The sequence below is a fragment of the Protopterus annectens genome, chromosome 3.part1, assembly GCF_019279795.1.
Source record: "Protopterus annectens isolate FY-2018-M chromosome 3.part1, PAN1.0, whole genome shotgun sequence".
Lineage (NCBI taxonomy): Eukaryota > Metazoa > Chordata > Ceratodontiformes > Protopteridae > Protopterus > Protopterus annectens.
The window spans coordinates 371,979,315-371,993,947 of NC_056732.1; the positions used below are offsets into that span (position 1 = coordinate 371,979,315).

Here is a 14,633-nt window from a genome sequence, read left to right on the forward strand (position 1 = left end):
ATAATGTAGAAAAAATAACATCAAAAACTAGGTCTGCTGTATAGACAAAATCTCTATCTAACCGCTTCTACCAGACTTACTCTATCCTCCTCCTACCTGCTCCCCTCTCTTATGTATGGTGGCTGTCTACTTACTCATCTCCAGCTTAGCCTAAAAAACAAACTAGAAACCTACTATAACAAAGTCTGTAAATTTGCTACAGGGTCCAAATACTCCACCCATCATTGCCCTTCCCTCCATCCCTAAACTGGCTTGAGCTTCCTAATTACCTGAAATTCATGCAACTCACCACTGCTCACATATTCATATTCCAACCCTCCATCTGCCCATCTCTTTCATCTATCTTAACTCCTTACCTCCCTAGTCATACTCTTAGATCTGAAAAGCAAAACCTCCTTAAAATCTGTACACCCCTTTGCCCTCCTGGTCAATTACTTCTGTCACACTCCTTAGCTAAACTATGGAATCCCCTCCGCTATAGTCACAACCACTCTAATTTCAAATCTCTACCCCATTCTTAACTTACCTCAAACTGGGACTGTTCCTGCTCCCTTCCCACCAAAATTACACTGTTGTCTTTTTTAAACCTCCCTTCAGTCTCATGTGCTATTACCTCTGATCACTAACATTATTGTTAGAACAAATACTAAACTTGTATAAACACTTTGTCGTGTACTATTAATTATATTATCTGTATTAATTTTGACTTCATCTTTATTTTAACATTTGTGTTCTTTAAACACATACTCCCTGATTTTGTATTTGTATTTTAAATTGTATATTTATGCTTTTGTATACAGTATATTCCATACTTTACTTATGTCATATTATGTAAACTGCTTTGGGAGCTTTTCTCCAAGGGCCTCCACTGAAAATGGGCTCTGTTTGGCCCAGTGGACTTCCCCAGTCATCAAACTGGAAATAAAAGATAAATAAATACAGGCTCCTCAGAGGTGACCTCTGTCTGGTATAAAAGGCGATCTCAGACTCCACCTTGATGGGACTGCTGCATATCCATAAGTCAAGCTCCACTCCAGTAACCCACACATGTGGCCTCAACCTGGTGTGTAACATCAATAGGACTTGTTGGCATGACAGATTTGTGTCCCAGAGACTTCCCCATCTGTGGAATAGACTCCCTCTTCACATCAAGCAAAGTACTTCTTTACCCCATTTTAAGCGCAACCTGGATAACTGGATGTGACACAGAAAATACACCACTGGGATTCGACCCGTGTTGTTGCCATTGGGTGCCTACTTGTCTGAACATGGGCTAAACTCTTGGCTAGGCTTATAACGGCTTCAGGGCCAATAGGCTAGTAACTTCCTATGATCCTATGCCCCCGCATTTACATCACTATGATACCAAGTACTTTGAAGGCATTGGATTCTGAGTCATCAGCAGCTGCTTTAAGCTACCCTGCTGTTTATTGCATTTGGCTGTTGAACGCCATAAAAGCAGTGTTATTAATAATTCATCAAAAGAATTATTAGGGCAACAGTTTTTGATCTGTAAGTGTTGTTTTGCAGACAGTTTTAGAGATGCACATGTGCACATACAGACACACACACATACATACGCACACACACACACACACACACACACACACACACACACACACACACACACACATTTTCACTGAAAGCTGTATGTAGCAAGCTGTGCACTTGTTAAACAAGTTGGGAAGCTAATGTTTGAGAAGAAATTACATAAAACAGTATGAAAAGAAAGCAGGCTTTTACAGAATTTCTGAAAACAGTCAACTGCTTAAGATGAAGCAAAGATGAGAATTTAAAACCACAAATACACTTTGCTATGTGATGCTATATGGTCTGCATGTTTCTTTGCTACATACCTGTGAGTCATCACCAACTCTGCCATCACCCATCTTCATTGGAACGATGATGCATCACAGTGAGTTTCATTGCCATGCATTGTATTGTGTGAGCTGGCAGTCTGCTTTTCAGAGCTTTTTCTCCGTTTCTTCTCTGTGGTGTGATCGTGGAGTTGGTATAGATAACTTTTGAAGAAGGAGGTTTGTCACCCCCTTCAGGGGGATGGAGGGGGGCTTTACTCATGCACAAAATATATTATTTTTAGGTTTTTTGACTTACCGTCTTCAAAATTATATATTCAGTAAATGGTAAGCCAAAACAGTATCCTCAATCACTCACAGGTAAACCATCCTTTGCATGCTCTTTTTACCAACAGTCTGCATATAGTGTTATCAGTCTAGTGACTAAGTGCAGATAGTCAAGTACTTCATCCATTTTCTAAGCAACACCTGAGTGAAGTAAAACTTCGTCAGTGCTACCCCTGCAACCTGATCTTGCAGTAATGTTAGCAAAAAGAGCATTGCTTGCTGAGTTGATTAGTAAAGGTCATATATTTAATGTATAATTTAGGTAGCACACCAGAAGTATGCCAGAACATTCAATGTACCGTTCAGAATGGTCAAATTGCAAGCTCTGTGACTCATCTTTGCAAAAAGCAGGTCTGTTTAGGTTTGCAGAATGTAAACAGCTTGCACTGAAACTTAAGCTACACTGATCCCACTTTTACAACTGTTCTTTGTCCTCATAACTTATAAACTATACCTTCTAGTTAAGTGCGCTTTTTTCTGAACTGAGCCCTTAATATGCTTATTTAGTAACAGCCCAGATTAATGTATGCCTTAACAAATATTTATTTACAAGTAATGTAAGGATCATTCATTTTATTGGTATAGATTGAATACACTTTTGATAAGCACAATGTAAGACTAGATATAAAGTAGTAGTATCCCCATGTGCATCACTTATTGGACTAAAATTGCAATATGTAACATTGATGCGATCTTCCAAAAATGGGTTATCTAATAAAATGGGAATGATTCAATAAAGCTGTAAGTCAGAAATGTGATTAATTTGCCTTAGTTAGGAAAACAAAACTTATAATTGCAGTCACTAGAAAATGGAAAATCTCAGCGTAACAAATTATGCTATTTTGGTATAATATACTACGTTAAGTTTCTAAAATCACCACAGAAAAACACAAGGTTAGAGGTGTATAAGACAGCAAAGGCCTAAAAAAGTAACATAACTTGCAGCTTTGATTGGAGAACTATGAAAGTATGAAATGGGTTCACTAATAGAAGTGAAAAAAAGTCATCCTAGAAAGCTAAGATCCTAACTGTGTTGCGGAAGTCTGACATTTCTGTGAGAGCAACCAATGTATAATTGCTATAGCATTTCTTTTGGTAGAACCAGTTCTTCTGCCTGTTGACTGCTTTATTTATATGGGCTTAGAGATCATGAAGCCATCCTACAATCTCTTTTCAGCGCCTTATTTCAAACTATCCTATTACTTACTGAGCATGTTAGATATTTATATTTCAGTACTTCTGCAGGTAAAACATTCCGTGTTTCAACCACACTTTCAGTATAGAAGCAGCAGCCGCAATCACCATTGAATAAAATTCCTATAAATTTTACTTATTCCTGTCATCTATTCCTATCATCATTTTTAAATTTCACCACTCATCTCAACTACAACCAGTCATGTATTTCCAAAAGATAGCTTCCATCTATTTTGTCCTCTAGTAAAGACATATTCAGTCCTCATAAACTCATTTTCTTTTGTATGTTCCAGAATGTTCATTAGATTAACACCGTGTTTGTGAAAATGATATATATAAATTGAGGCATTTTTGTTGACAGGGACCTGCAGAACCACCAAAACTAAACAAAGAAGAGCACCAAGGTCGAAATGCACTGTTAGCTGATATCCAAAAAGGGGCTCGTCTAAAGAAAGTGACACAAATCAATGACCGCAGTGCCCCAGTTATTGATGGTGAGTATATTTACTGAAGTATCTGGGTTTGTCATGCAAAGCTGTTTCTGTTATATTAACATTAGTAACACAAATTTGAATTAGATGCTTTAACATTTCACATAAAAGGGTGGCATTAATAGCGAGTAAAGCATCTTAAATATGTTTCAAAAGTAAAGAGTCAAATGCTGGTTATTTAATTCATTCCAAGTAAAAGCTGTAATGAAAAGGCAAAATAATTATATAGCATAGGTCAAATTACCAGTTACGTATCCAGAAACTTTGTGAACGTTTCTATCACCAGTAGTTAAAAATCTGCAGTAGCATTGAGTTTGGTGATATCTGAAAAGCTGATCAGGTTGAGTCAAACACATAATATTGTTTGAATTTACATGTCAGGAAAAAGTTAGAAATAGAAAGCATTTTAAAGCATCAAGGACTACAAGTTGCAAGTGATAAAAGAACCGTAAGGAAGATCCAAAACATTGCCACACCGTGTGATAAAGATGGTGGATTGCTATTCATTATACTTCCAGTTTTAGATAATTATATCTACATTTTCTTACAGTTTGTCAGGCAATAGTTAGTAAAGTTGCCTATTTCAGGAAAGTGCCAGTGCTTACCTACTCTAGGATGACATGCAACAGGTTTATCCCAAACAGACTGATAAAAATGTGAGCAAGTTATAATAGGCCTGTGGAATATTTTGGAATGAAATACAGAATTAACAGAGAGACTGTTTTTCCATTTTTCAAAATTTCTGGAAAATTTTTAATTTGAACTGAATATTAGATAAGTGGAAAATATTCGTGGAATTTGGCATTTTAGGCCAGAACACATATTAGCTTTAACAGTCAGTTTGCTTTATTGAACATTCTGTGCATAAAATTGTTTTAATTTTGAATATGTAGTTGTACTAAAATTATACTTGAAACACAGGAATAACTGTAAATTGCACTTAACATTCATGACTACAGTTCCTGGATTTCATCACATTTAAAATTAATTTCATTATTAAGAACTGTAAATTAATATCTTTGAGAATTACATGTAGAAAGCTATTTGACTGAAAGGAAGTATTCTAAATATCACTTACTGAACTGGCAAAAATGGAAATGGCAACGTTATAACAATGAGGAAAACTTTTTTATTTAGCTATTTATGGACCTTTTATCTAACATGCAACAGTACAGGCTCTGGCACTTTATGAAGTAATTGTTTTATTTTTCAAGGTGCCTAGTCTTGTGTATTCAGTGCAAGGAGGTAAAGCATTTATGACTTACATATCTCAATATTACTACTTTATTTTATTTTGCCATTAATTTCTTCCAGGATTTATTTAATTGTTTCAGTTGGTTTACTGGCATAGTTCAGCTGAAACATTTCATAAGTTTCATAAGTAGACTTCAGGTTAATGACCATCTGTAAACACCGACTCCCCAGTTTCAGGAACATATGCCAAAGCCCATACCCAGTTTTGAAGATTGTTTTTGAATATATTTAAGGACTCTGACAGCTTAATGCTTGATGGGACTTCTATAATTCAAGTAATCTTAATATAACATCATTGTCTAAGTCAAAACCTAGGACTTTTCATTTGCAAGTTCATTTCCTTTTTTGTATAGCAGAACTTATCTGATAAGGTTAATATCTACTATTGCTGCTCATAAAATTTCTTCGTATGCCAAAATAAATTTCCTTTTTTTATAAGTAACAATACTTTAAGGTGTATAAATTAAAATATATTTAGCATTTCTTACATGACGTGTTACTTTGTTTTAATAATTTCTTGGTGAACCACCTCTGTATTGATTCTAGGCATTGCACCTGTTTAATATTGTAAATGTAGACATTTTTGTTATATTCTGAGTCGTATGTATTTTATTTGATATAATCTGACACTTAACATCCCTTGCCATCAGATTGTTTTTTTAACAGTAGGCCAAATAGTTTCACAAATCAGCTTCTCAAGATATCAATATATCTAGTAAAGAAGTAGGCAAAAACTAAGATGCTGAGGTCCATAAAAATCAACCTCATTTAAAGTTAACGTTGTTAATGTAAAAAAGATGACTACTAATTAAAGGTTTATCAAAGCACATAACAAAGCATTTATACTGAATTTTAAACCAGACAAAAAGAAAAAAAAAACAATTTTGCCAACAGGATTATACCATATATCTAACCAATGCGGTTACACCATATATCTTTCTCCAATTGCATTTGCCTAGTTAGTTAGTTATTTCAAATAGTTTGAAAAGTCATTCTTCCTAATTGAAAAAAATATTTTGCAGTCATCAGCATATTTAATTAGCTATCAGTTTTTATTCTGTGGGATTGTTACAAACACAATACTAAATAACATGGGACCTGAAAGTGACCATGTGGGACTCGTGACTGAATGGTATTCTGAGCTAGCTCCATTGGTTTTCACACAAAATAACATGTCAGTTTACCAAGATATAATCTATCTTATTATGTATAACTTAAGGTTCGTATTTCTCATGGTTATGATGCTTGCTGAGTGAGGAAGAGAATCAAATGCCTTAGTTAGATCCAAATGTGTAACACTAGGGGTCAGATTGTAATTTATGACCAGAGATATTTGATCATAATATTCCATTAGGTGGGTTAGTGCAGAAATGCCTTTTATGAGATCATTTTCATGTAAATTGATTGGGCCAACTTATTCACATTTTCATTTAGAAGGTCACTAATGTACCATTTGAACCTTTTAGAAGAGATGTCAAACTTATGGGATGTCTTTGTTATGTAGAGGTGTCACATGAAATAGTATCTAGAACTCAAAAAAGCTATCATGTAAAAGCTTGTTGAAAATCTGTCTACGAAGATGTCTGACTGAGTGCTTTATGCTGTAATGTAGAATGGCTAGAATATTATTTGGACCCACTGACATTTATTTCTTGATTTACTTAGAGCTTTAAACACTTAAGTGTAATGGGACAGGGTGAACATATGAAACGATGCAATTTGTAAGCATGTTAGCTGTAACACTCTCATTACGTACATTATACAAGATATATTTGTTAAATTTGTTGGCTATCATTACAGGATCAGGTGGTGTGAACATTGACTGTAGATGACAGTCACTGGTGATGTCACAGCCTGACTCCATGTGCAAAATTGGGAAAAAGGGGGCTATGGATGGATGGATTTGTAATTATTAACCTTCAGTATACCAATCAAGGAGTATTGCTGAGTATTAATGTTAATATATTTGTAATAATTATAAATGTTAACTGTGTCTTCAGCAAACTTTTTTTCACATTCTAATTTTCTTTCTTGAATTTTAAGCTTTAGATCTTTACTTTTTATTACAGTTAGCAGATTTTTTTAGAAATCTGAAAAGCCTTTTCTTATAAAGTTTAATTCTGAGTTCCACCAAAAAGAGACCTTAGATCTAATTTTATTGCTATTGTTTTTTTATTGTACAGTCCCTACTAAATTTCAGAATATTTTCATATCTAGAATAACTAAATTGTTTGACTTAATGCTAACTCAGCACACCAACCCATTGAATTTAGTATATTTTGAATTTCCCTATAATTAATTTTACTATAATGGAAACACTAATATCAGGATCTTGAAATTGAATAGTTCAACATTTCAACTCACAGAGTTTTGATCTGAGTTTCCCAAGGTATGAATTTCTGTGATATTGAGAATAATATTCTTAGTGATTGTCACTATAATGTAAATAATATTATTAGCGCTCATATCAGTAAGTACTTGTTGATGCAAAGCATGATAAGCATGGCGTTAGTAAATTCTTTAGAGTGACTATGAGCAGTTTGCTGTTTAATCAAGCCAGTTTATGTCAGGATAGTAGAAGCCACCCATCAACATTATGTTATTACCATCCAAAATGTTACCTAGTTTAGTCAGATATTTCCAGTGTGCAGTAGTATCCATACTGGAGCTAAGGTTGCAAAGTATTAACTTCAGTGTTATATATGAAATTTCACATAAACTACTATACACACAAGTGTTACGTCTATTTTAAACAGATTACATTTGATGATTTCATGTATTAATAATAATGTACCACCCCTTCTAGTTCCTTTTCTTACACATTCAAATTTTACATAACCAGGAAAACAAATATCAATAGAATTCCAGGATTCCACAATTGCAAGTAGCTTATAGTCATTAAGTGTATTGAGAATCTTTAGTTTGAAATGCTTATTACTCATACTTCTGACATTACAAAACTAACAGTTTATAAATCTGTTGGATCTTTTACAAATGGTAGTATTGTTTTTGGTGTGTTTGATTCTAGTTCTAAAAAAGGCTTAACAGTTTGTGAGATTTTATTGGTAACAGCTCCATAAGGACTAAGGTGTAAATAGTCTCTTGAAAGAGTGTGGTAATCAAACACGTATTCCAATTAATATAGTTGTTAGTTTTATATTGAATGCCAGACAAATTGTCTTAACCATGTGTTAAGTTTTTGAGCCTTCGTGTAATGATAGTCATTTCACTTACCTGAATGAATGATTTCACTAAGAACCAACTCAAGGTCTCTGTTGTTTCAAAGATAAAATTGCATTTTTCTTGTGACTTAAAGGTATGAAATGCAAATCATGTGCATTTGTATGATGGATGACTTGTTTCTATTATATAGTTTTGCAACAAGCAATCTATAATTTAGCATGTTAATGTCACTCAGTTTTACTGCAGGTAGAGAATGGATAGTGATTATATTTGTATATTTTACCTAAATGTTTAATTATAAGTAGTAGTACAGAGTTGCCAAGTACTAAGAGTCATTTTTGATAGTTCATAGTTGGATGGATCTCACTGTGGTGCCAGAAATTAACATCTGATAGTGTGTTGTTCTTGTCAATATGACATACACTTTTACTGCACTAGGCTTCTGCTTTTTTATGCATTGTTGAATGTTGTCTCAACAGGTTATCACTTTCGTTTCTATTCCTTTTCCTACTTATAGATTTATTAACATTGACTTCTGGGAAAGCACTGGTGGTGTAATGTTCATCCTGTGAACTCCACAGCTGACTACACTTATAATCTGTTCATTATTGCTGATAGACCTCACTTCATGTTTTATTTGTTTAATTATGAGTACCAGAAACACATTCTTCAACATTTTTATTATTAGACAAAGTTATTACCTTCTATGATGTTTCTAGAGGAATTAATTCCAAAATGTCTTGGCTTCATAAAGTATCACCTGCAATTTTATCACTTAGTTTTGCAGTATTAAATGACTTATCAGATGTACTAGGTCCATTCCCACCTGATTCAGCACTGAAATCTGTTTCAGTGCTATTAAGTATATTCTGTTTCTTTTTATTTGGCTTATCATATTTCATCTTTGTATTTTTTAGAATTTGACTTTGTATGCTTGTTTTTCAAATTCTTTAGACAAAGATACAATACCTTGTGTGGTTTCAGATTCATGTATAATGTTGTCACAATAATTATTTACAGAAAGTGTCCAGTGGTATTTGCGATTCTTTTTCTTTCTTCTGCTAGAGGCACAAATTTAATTACCTGATGGATTAGTACAAGCATATAATTGGTTAAGATCATCTGTCCAAATGGACATAAATTCTGGAACTGTCCTTAGGAATACACCATTCCTGCAACTACAATTAAATTGTTCATTCCATTTTTGATCTCAATAATTAACAAAAGTTCATGTTTACTGCAGTTAAAGTCTGATTTGTATTAGACTGAAGGTTCTTGATGAAAACTCCACAGGTAGTATATTGTTTCAGGTAAGTTATTCTTTAAAATATCATCTAAAATGTTGGAACCTAAATAAATCATAATAAGTATTATTTGTAAATTCATGTGTCACTGTAAGTTACTGGCAACTTTACCGGCTTACTCCTACTACATATGAACAGATAAAGCAAGTTCAAAGGCCACTAAATTAAGTTAGCTTGAGAGTCAGTACACAAATAGTGCTTAATAATATATCACTATGCATCCAATTTTTCTGATTAACTTGCTACAAAAAAAACACAAGATGTTTACATCAGGGTAAAAACATTCAAAATGTACACAGATAGGTGTTAGCAAATGTGTTTGTGTAGATACAAAACTATATGAGACTACTTGTTGAAGCCTTATTTATTGGACCCATAGATTATTCTCAGTAAGCATGTAATGAGTGCCAACAGTGAAAAAAAATAAAATAAATAGAAATAAAATAAAATCGTTAACTTGAAACTCGTAAAAACATGGTGAAAGATATCTTAAACAACTAATAGCTTAATCCAGGTATCTGTAAAAAAGTACTTTTCAGAGTGTTATTCGTGTATGGTGTGGTTAATATGATACCTTGGAAGAATATAGGAGAAATGACAGGCAGAATGGTCTTTGAAGTATAGTGGGGAAAATAGGATTACAATGGGTTAGAAGATTAGTAGTGAAAACGATGCTATTTTAATCAAATATTGTGTGTTCCCAAATGGTGACAGAAAAGACGTTAAATGTGTGCAATATGGGGAAAGATACATTAATCTGAATCAGAGGAAATGTGTAAAGATCATGAATCTATTAGAAATGGTTTTAAGTTACTCTTGAAGTGTTAAGGATTGCAGATTTGCAGGAGCAGGAAATCCTAAATGTTAACACCATAGTTCCTATATAGAGAGTCTCTGTGGAAATTATGAGAAGGTTTTATTATGACAAAATATTTGTCAGAAGACTGGAGGGTTATACTGGAAGTGTACATATAATGTAAACATGTAAAATAATTGGTCTTGAAGAATTAACTCAGCAAACATGGTGAAAAGTATGGCTTTTAATTATATTTAAAGATTATTGCACTCTAACTAAAGGAGAAAAAATAAATTAGGATTAGGACATTTATAGGAAGGGAAGATGGATAACAGGAAGTAAAACTATGTACTGTATTTAGGAAATAGGAGGCAAAGGAAGAAAAAAACAAAGCTTAATTTAAGTTGCTCTATAAAGTCATTTCAAATTGATCACAAAACATTTCTTTTTTCAATTACGCTCTTTCTACTATATAGCTTAGGTTGAAAAGTAACTTGTTTCTGCATTTTCTCAAAGAAACTTTAAACAAAGAGCCTTCAAATTTAGGCTTTGTAATAGTGATATGAACATGTGCTAATGTGGATATACAAATCTCTCTCTGGGGTTGCCTACAGCTGGTGATGTTAGATTGTCAAGGGAATGTTGATTAAGTATAAAAGCTTAAGTGAAAAATTTAGTTATATGGCTGTAAGACAAGGAACAAAATTAAGTCAGATATAGGGACAAACAATGCTTGGTCCTTCAATGGTATGTAGCTACAGCAAAGTGTGATATTCAGCTCTAGGCCTGTTGCATTTTATGTAACAAGGATTGTGACAAGTTAATACTAAAAACTACTTGGCTGACAACTAATAAAACAAAAAACAGGAACGGAAGCAACCAGACAGTCCGACTAACAAGTTTATTACCAAAGTTTAAAATTTTAAGTGCTTTTCGCCAGCATAATCAGCTGACTTCCTCAGAAACAGTTAAAACCAATGAAAAGTTACCTTATATATAAGACTTAGACAATTAGGAAGCCCGTTAACATCTAAATAAATATACCTGCATTTCCTTCAATTTAAAATGACAGTAACCATCTCTTCTTGAGACTTAAAAGTAACATAAACTAAACAATAAAAAATATATATAATAATAATTCATTAACCATGGGTTTTAGGCAACCAAGACTAGTACAAATTGTTTGAAACTAAAATGCATTAAATAAAAATAAAATAAAGATAGAAATAGAAATAAGTATTAATATGGACCCACTAACAAAAAATATATTTAATGGGGGTGTATTTAAACCAAGTCACCTCTTAAGGCTATTCAATTTCAGAACACTATTAATAGAACAAGAATCATTCAGCCCAGGATGACTATAAGCGTTTAACCTCACTTGCTAGGCTAGTTCTAATTCTTCAAGTTTGAGTGGTCTTGGACCACACCTACAGTCAATATTAACTTGGTCAATAGCCACAAATTTAAAAGTGTGGTTATTGTAGACAGAAATATGCTTTGCTAGGGCGTTTTCGTGTTTACATTTCTTTATGGCATATTGATGTTCGTACATTCTGTCCCTTAGTCTTCTCTCTGTTTTTCCTATATAGAAGGCTGGACAGAATATACACTTAGCCAGGTATATAATAAAGGTAGAATTACAATTAAATCTACCCTTTAATTTTTAAGATGTACCGTTAATCTGAAAACAGTTTGTTTCCTCCACATATCTACAGAAATTACAATTATAACATTTTGACATACCTGGATTTCGTACTAGAGGCATGTTGTAATTTTCCAAAAGTGTTTTAAGGTTCTTACCTTTCCTGAATGGCACTCTAGGGCTTTCCCCTACTGCTTCATAAACAAGTAGATACATCTTAAACAGTTCCCAGTTTTTCTGTAAAATGGCTAAACAAGCATAGCTAACACTACTAAAGGCGGTAATAAAATTTGTTGTATTTTTAGTTTTAATTTGAGTTACGTCCTGACTAGTAGGTCCAATTACATTTGTGGGGTTTTCTTCTAACATGGTACCTAAATTCATGGGTGTCGAAGTGTTCTTTACACGTAAAAGTGGCTTATAGACATTATCACGTCTCTTCTCCATCACTTCTTGTATAAGTGTATCCAAGAGTGATTCAGGGTAACCTCGATGTAGGAACATGCACTTAAGTGTCTCACACTCATCACAGAAGTCGTCTAGGCTAATCATTGTGACAAGTTAGTTAATAGATAGGATGAGTATAAGAGAAAGATGACAGAAGCAAAGAGTTTTCAGTCATTAATTTATTTCTTGTTCCATTCATCTTCTAACTATAGAATCTTTCCCAAGCTGCTTTTCTGACCCATTTGCTTCTGCTTAAGAGTGTTCCTTGTTTGTGAGAAACCAGAAAGAAGTGAAACAATTGCCTTTTTATGAGACAGTTTTGGAATGAGTGATAGGCTAGCTAGTAAATGTGGCACCTGGTGCTGTCCCCCAATATGACACCCCCTCATCTTTGGGTTGTAGAGCAGAAAAAAAAGATCCTTTTTCTCCCACTTCAGGACTAAAGAAATAAAAAAAAAAACAGATCTTTCTTCTTCTAAGTCTGTAGCAAATCATTCGCTGCAAATTCTGCCACATACAAAGCACTGAACTGCTTTAGTCCTGACCACAATAGTATTATTGGTATTGCTGTCCATACTGGCATGCAGTGTCAGTGCTGTACTACTGACTGATCTGCATCTGACAGTGGCACCCCCTAACACCTTGTGCCTGGGATGGCTGCACTGTTTTACCCCATCCTAGCTGCACCTCTAAAAGCAGGTTTGCAGTTTACATTCAGTAGTTGTAATGGAACTGTCTAACAGAGCAGTGGTCGAATTATATGCATACTGAACAAGTTTGGCTTTAGTGATCCTTGACTGTGGACACCAGTGGGCCAAAGATGAAATTCTGTGTTACAGTCACAGTGGTTGTTATGTGATCATGTAAAATTGTACATCCAATGTGGGCATCTCTGACTAAAAAACTTATAGAACATAAAATTATAAAAGTTAATTGTGAATGGTACATTTATCTTTTGGGTATTACTGTGTTAAAAATCTGCACAGTTAGCAATGTAGTAATATAGCTTATCTCTAATGGAGTTATTCAGTTCTATATCCCCAAACATTGCTAGACTAAAAGAGAGGATATATCACTGACTTAATGCCATTCTTTTATAAAAGTTTCTTCTTTTCCCCAAACCTTTTGCATCTCACAAAGAAATAATCGGCATCCCTCTTTTCCCATTTGTTTCTACATGGAGTTAGGGAGATACATCAAATGTGACTACCTCTTGCAATTCAGCTGTCTTTCTTAACTTCTTTGAGTCATTCCCAAATGACCCATGTGTTATGAAATTCAGTCCAGCCTTTTCTTAGCTAGACCTCCTCTTTTCTCTTGCTTTCCTTCTGTCTCTTATAGGTTCATAGGTTAGTACTAGGCTGGTTACTCTTGTGGGTCATTTTAAGCCTAGACAATTTCCCTTTTAATGATCAAAATAACCTATCACATTTGGTTATAGATTGGCTTTACCCATCCTATTGTTGATAATTATGTATTACCCCTAATAACAATAACTGGGATCATACCGTACATAATTTGAGGAAACTCGTGCGAGGGATAAAGCATTTAGGAGCTGCCTGTGTCCATTGGTAGTACAGGAGACAAGTCTGTTCCTAGTCTTCTTCACCAAATCATCTTCTTTTCCCTGCAAATGTACTTGAACCATGGTAATCTATTCTGTTTGACATTGTCTGCAATTGGAGCTACTTTGGCTTCTGCTCTGATGTCCTCATTTCTTTGTCTTTCCCACAGCATGCATCCTACTATCCATCTCAGGCACTTCATTTTCATAATTTCTGGCTTCCTCAACTGCTTTGCCTTCTCAGCACAAGTTTCTATGCCATGCAGAAGTACTTTTCACGTCACTGTTTTGTGCACCTTACTTTTCAACTTCTTTGACACTTCCTTTGTCACATGCAACCCTTACCATCTATGCCAGTTGATTGCAACACCTTGGCCTTTTAAATCAGACCACTATCCTTTTCAACCCCCCCACCCCAATACTTGAAGTTGTTAACCAGTTTCACTGTTTTCTTTTCTGTCTCAGTTTTTCAGTTTCTTCCGATTCCCCCATTTGCTGCCATGACAACTGTTTGTCTATACTCTGTTTCATCACATCTGCCTTCGGTTTTGCACCTGTCCCCTATCATTTGCTGAAGTTCCTTTACAGACTCTGCCTGTAGTGCTACATTG

The 14,633-nt window shown here is 34.3% G+C and overlaps 1 protein-coding gene across 6 annotated transcripts in view; it reads left to right on the forward strand.

Moving 5' to 3' along the window:
- Positions 1–14,633, forward strand: part of WIPF3 (WAS/WASL interacting protein family member 3) — a 1,105,312-nt gene that overhangs the window by 858,876 nt on the left and 231,803 nt on the right. For all 6 annotated transcript variants that reach the window (XM_044066832.1, XM_044066827.1, XM_044066830.1 and 3 more), the window contains one exon: positions 3,700–3,832. In XM_044066832.1, coding sequence (XP_043922767.1) covers positions 3,700–3,832 — 133 coding nt within the window. The remainder of the gene's footprint in view (positions 1–3,699; positions 3,833–14,633) is intronic.